Genomic DNA, 4919 nt, shown 5'->3' with positions numbered 1-4919 from the left:
AAAGCTTTCAGCGAGAAATGACTACGGTGATAAGCGTGATTACAAACAAATTACTCACCAAAATGCTCCGGCAAAATTATCTTATAATTTAATACGCCCAGCGCAGCAGGCGATTAGGAAAAATTCCAAGTTTATTTTCGAAAACATCGATCACGTCATACAAAGTAGCGCCCACTAGCGAGCTTTTTTGTAAGCTATCTGACGTTTAGTAGTAAACAGTTTTCAGTGTATTTGCAATCAGCTGATTCCCATTTGATTAAACTGATTTATCTTTCACCCGTTAGGAAAAAAGCTAAAGTTTTGTGAATACAGTGGTTTATGTTCTTGTTCGAGGATTATTGATTATGTAAGTTATATTCCTGTTATATCTACAGTAAAATGCGTTCTATACATTGTTAAAATAATGTTTCAACATATTTCATAACAATAATAAAATAAGCTATTTGTTTGATGTTTTTCGAGGTTTGTTATATAAAGGCTAACAAAAGGTGAAATAACATTTATTCAACTACTTTTCTAAGAACTGAAGCCTCTTGAATTGTGTATTCATAATTTATGATTAAATGTACACATAACCTAAGCTACAGTTCCATCATTTCTATTTACTTAATATTCTCATTAAAATACTGCAAGAAGATGAACTCTTATATAATAATTGCTGAATGAAATTAGTCAATGAAATAATCTCGCTTCGAGAGGATTCATTGCTAAATTAGGGTAATAATTGAATCCACACTATGAGTGAGAACCCTAGATAAGTGGACAAAGGACCTTGTAGAGTGGTGCCCTAGATATAATAAAAAAAGAGTGGTCCACAAAAGTTCAGATGGTCGAATGATTTAAGAAGAATCGGAGGAGGTAAATGGATGCAAATAGCAAAGGAAAGAAATAAATAAAAAGCTATGGAGGAGGCCTACGTCAAACAAAGGACGAGTTGAAGTTAAAGATGTTAAACCAAATTAATATTGTATGTACTTCAAAACTTCAATAATAAAGGCTATTTACATTTCATCATCATGATCATTTAGCCTTCAGTTGCCCACTGCTGAGCATAGGCCTCTCTTCGTGTATGCTACTTATCCCGGGCCTGGGCTAGTCTCATCCAAAATTATCCCGCGATTTTTCGAACGTCATCCACCCAAGGAGCAAACGGACGCCAGGCGCTTCTTTCATCCACCAAAGCCGCCACCAATCCGTCAACATTTTTATTTACATTTACAGAGTAATAATTTCACCACGGTTATAGGGAAGTGGTAGACTACTTTTACTTAAGTATGAAATTTTTATAATATCTCTTCAGTATGGTTGAGAAAATATAAATTCATTACATGCTTTAGTAGTAACCGTGCTTCGTCTCTTACTAGGTCTTAGTGAGCTTTGCCCTGACCACCCAATATGTGCCAATTTTTCTAAATCTTTTGTATCCTGGCCATATTAAGGCCCCTCACAGTGTTCCAGGATCGCTTGGGACCGGACATTTTTTATGGCTTTGCAAATCATCGTGGTTTGAATACGCTTCTTTTGTGCTTTTTAGCGAGCGTCAATGGAATTGTTGAAAAACCTTTTTTAAGTTATAAAATTGTTTTCGTTATTGTGAACATAGACACATTTATTTATTTAGTTATTTATTCGATTATTAGGATGATGCTGACTGCTGTTCATATCTATCGCCGTAAATAATTACAGTTACCAATCTCGTGGGCACTTCGCAAATTAGAATTTTTAAATTTAGTCTCTATTGCTGATTTCTCGATTTACCAAATATTTGTCGTCGCAACTTGTTGGAGGAGGGGTAGGGGGGAGATTGAAATATTTATGAAATTTGTGTGACGTAATTTATATATGACCCCCAAAGGGGAAAATAAATAAACGCAAATTAATTGAATAAACTCTATAATTTCATATTGCATAAATTTCATCACTTATTACACCTAGCTGACAGCGCTTACACCTAAATGACTAATTAAACATACATTAACATGTATTCGTTAGAATTTATAATAAAATTAAGAGGATCACATCATTAGTAAGTAGTTCGTCACTGTCTATCGCTTCATCGCGGTCTCTTGAACTCACTGGACTCTTCAGAAGAACCTGTAACAAATAATAAAATTATATCAATAAAACACACACACACACACACAAACACACACATAGTGGCGTAGCGTGAACTACTCTAGCCGTGAGCGAAATCGCATCAGCGAGGCCCTTTTCTTTCACTGAGCCCGAAGGGGCCTCGCGCGAGGCCCCCCTTGGGACGCGAGGCCGTGGGCGACGGCCCACTTCGCCCACGCCTAGCTACGCCACGCCACTGCACACACATTATATCAATAAAGCACAGTAGTACCCAGTAATAGACAGCAAAGTTATAATGCCTTATCGCCCACCATTTATGATCTTTACTAGTTATTTTGGCCATAAGTTACCTGAATACAGTGTTATTACTTTAAAAATATAGTGTCTGTTTCTTAGAAATTGAGTTTACGGGAAAAAAATGTCCATAATTGGTTCTTGTACATTACTGGTGCCACCACCTTACATAAAACTTGGCATGAAATGAACATTTACATAACATATTCATTCACACACGTAACACGTAACACATTCACATTTTCATGTAAAATGTTGCCAAGACGACCATATGGCTCGCACTAGCTGTCAAAAAGTTATCAGATCTTATGTAAAGCCAAGCTTCTAACTCTACAAGTCCTGACTTCACAAACTTTACACCTTGGTCAAAATATGTGGCTTGGCCGTTTCGTTACGTTACTATAAGAATATTGTATTTTTAACAGAAAAGTAATGATCATCAGTGAATAAATGTTTCACCCTGGCTCCCATGTGACGTAGCGAAACGGCCAAGCCACATTGTAGCTGTAGAGTTTGAGTTAGGGCGTGTAGAGTTAGAAGCTTGGCTCTACATGAGATCTGATAACATTTTAACAGGGCGAGCCATATGTTCGTCTAAGTCGTCTTGGCAACATTTTACATGAAAATGTTGTTGGTGGGATTTCACTACTTTTTGTAGGTTATTTATGACAATCTTCCATCCCCTAATTTCAAGGAAGTGGGGTGAATTAATAAAAATCCCGAAATACGTTTTTTGCTATTTATAACAAGGAGTCCCTATATCAATTTTAAGACCTCTAGCATCAAAATTTGCGGAAGTCTCATACAAACTTCCATCCACTAGTTTAAGGGGTTGGGGGGTAAAAGTTCCATGTTTCTGGGGTTTTTTGTTGTTTGTGCCCTAATACTAGCTTACATACCAAATTTTAGCTTTCTAGGACTTCAGGAAGTACCCTAAGAATTTTGATGATCATCAGTGAGTGAGTGACGAAATCGGGGTTTTTAGATATCAATAAAATCTAAAATATAAGGTTTTATATTTACTTTAGATTTTATTCCACTTTTAGTCCACTATTGACATCATATCCCGAGAATTTTGTTTATCTGGTATAATCCAAACCCAAGTTATGAGGGTTCAAAAAAACGACGAAGCGCTTCGAGAAAAGGTTGGTATAGTGCCCTACTTGCGCTTCGCTTGACTCGTCTTGGCGGGGGCACTATGTCTGGTTCTGCTTCTAGTTTTCGTTGCTAAAAATTGTGATACAAAGAAAATAGAGCGAGTAGGAGTTTTGTATGTAAAGTTTTTTTCGTGTGACATCATCATCTTACATTAAACAAACCTTACGATTTCTGTGCTACGCCTTAGCCCGTAGCATGTAGAGTCTGAGGTAGCTTGGTCATCAACTCATCACATTTCGTGACATTTCTCGTAGGTATATTAGCGTCTAACATTGCTAGCAATAGTTTTCAAGTCGCCACCCTCTTATTACGAAGAATACGAAGCCCCCAGGCAGTGACCTAGTACCGCGAATTTCGTATACGAGTACATTAGAGACGGGACTGATAGAACCAAAATCCCCAAAAACATTTTTTTTTGTTGGGTAAAAAGTTACCTCCATAATTAAAATAAGCAACAATATGTTAGCAATAATTATTAGGTCGGCACTCGCTTATTACGAATCCCCCAGGATCGTGGATTTCAAACATTAGGTAGACTTAGAGACGAAACTGATAACCCAAATCACCAAAACACAGTTTTCGGTGGTCGGGTAAAAAGTAATTCATTTCCCAAAAGTATAAGTTAATAAATAGTACATTACGAAACAAGTGCGAAAAATAGGAAATTCGCACATGTATCGTGCAACGTTTACAGTACATATGGGCCATATGGCCCTTTAAGTTTTTGACATAATCGTTCATCGATTCGCCATACAAGGTATGTACGTATTTGTAGGATTGATAGAATTCTAAACAATTTCGCTCGCAATAGTTTTAAGGTGGCCACCCTCTTTGCGAAGCCAGCAGGGCAGTGACCTATTATCATGGATCTAGAGGGCCACTCCCGCGCACCCTCTGGTTAGCGAGGGGTGAATGACACGCGCCCGTAACAAGTGCAGCCCTTGACTTCGCACGCTATTGATTTTTGAGATACGGCACGCGCGCGAATAGAAAAAAGTTTATCCGCTTTTGATCGCCTTCCGGTATGTTCGTGCTGTACGAGATTCTAGTTGTTTAGCAAATTCATTTGCGCAAATTAAATTTGGTAATTGAAAACTCAATACATAAAAAAAAACTGTTTATTTCGTTAAAAAAACCATGCGCATTTACAAACTTAACTACTAATCTTAAATTAAAAAGGTTTTTGACATATTTAGAACCTTTTTATTACTCGAGTGCTGCGAACCCAAAAAAGTATTGTAATGTATTTGATGCCAGAACCACACTTCGCTGTATTTGGCAAATATTCGTGTTGCATCCCTTTTGTTTTGTATGTCAAAGGAAAGAGATGCAACACAAATATTTGCCAAATAAGGCGAAGTGTGGTGCCAGCATCACCGAAATATATGTCA

At 37.3% G+C, this 4919-nt stretch overlaps 2 protein-coding genes across 4 annotated transcripts in view; one reads left to right on the top strand and one right to left on the bottom strand.

Moving 5' to 3' along the window:
* Nucleotides 1-4919, top strand: part of LOC134755685 (5-demethoxyubiquinone hydroxylase, mitochondrial) — a 194536-nt gene that overhangs the window by 180599 nt on the left and 9018 nt on the right. Inside the window, exon 2 of one of the 2 annotated variants that reach the window (XM_063692230.1) lies at nucleotides 264-346. The gene's annotated coding sequence lies outside the window, so the exon portion shown is untranslated. The remainder of the gene's footprint in view (nucleotides 1-263; nucleotides 347-4919) is intronic. The other variant, XM_063692231.1, reaches the window with a different exon arrangement.
* Nucleotides 1877-4919, bottom strand: part of LOC134755665 (protein shifted) — a 30367-nt gene continuing 27324 nt past the window's right edge. For both annotated transcript variants that reach the window (XM_063692201.1, XM_063692202.1), the window contains exon 8: nucleotides 1877-2094. In XM_063692201.1, the coding sequence (XP_063548271.1) occupies nucleotides 2054-2094 (41 nt within the window). In that variant the 3' untranslated portion in view covers nucleotides 1877-2053. The remainder of the gene's footprint in view (nucleotides 2095-4919) is intronic.

Source organism: Cydia strobilella, chromosome 3 (assembly GCF_947568885.1).
Source record: "Cydia strobilella chromosome 3, ilCydStro3.1, whole genome shotgun sequence".
Classification (NCBI taxonomy): Eukaryota; Metazoa; Arthropoda; class Insecta; order Lepidoptera; family Tortricidae; genus Cydia; species Cydia strobilella.
Note: the sequence above shows the minus strand (reverse complement) of the source record. Positions and strands in the feature narration are given on the sequence as shown.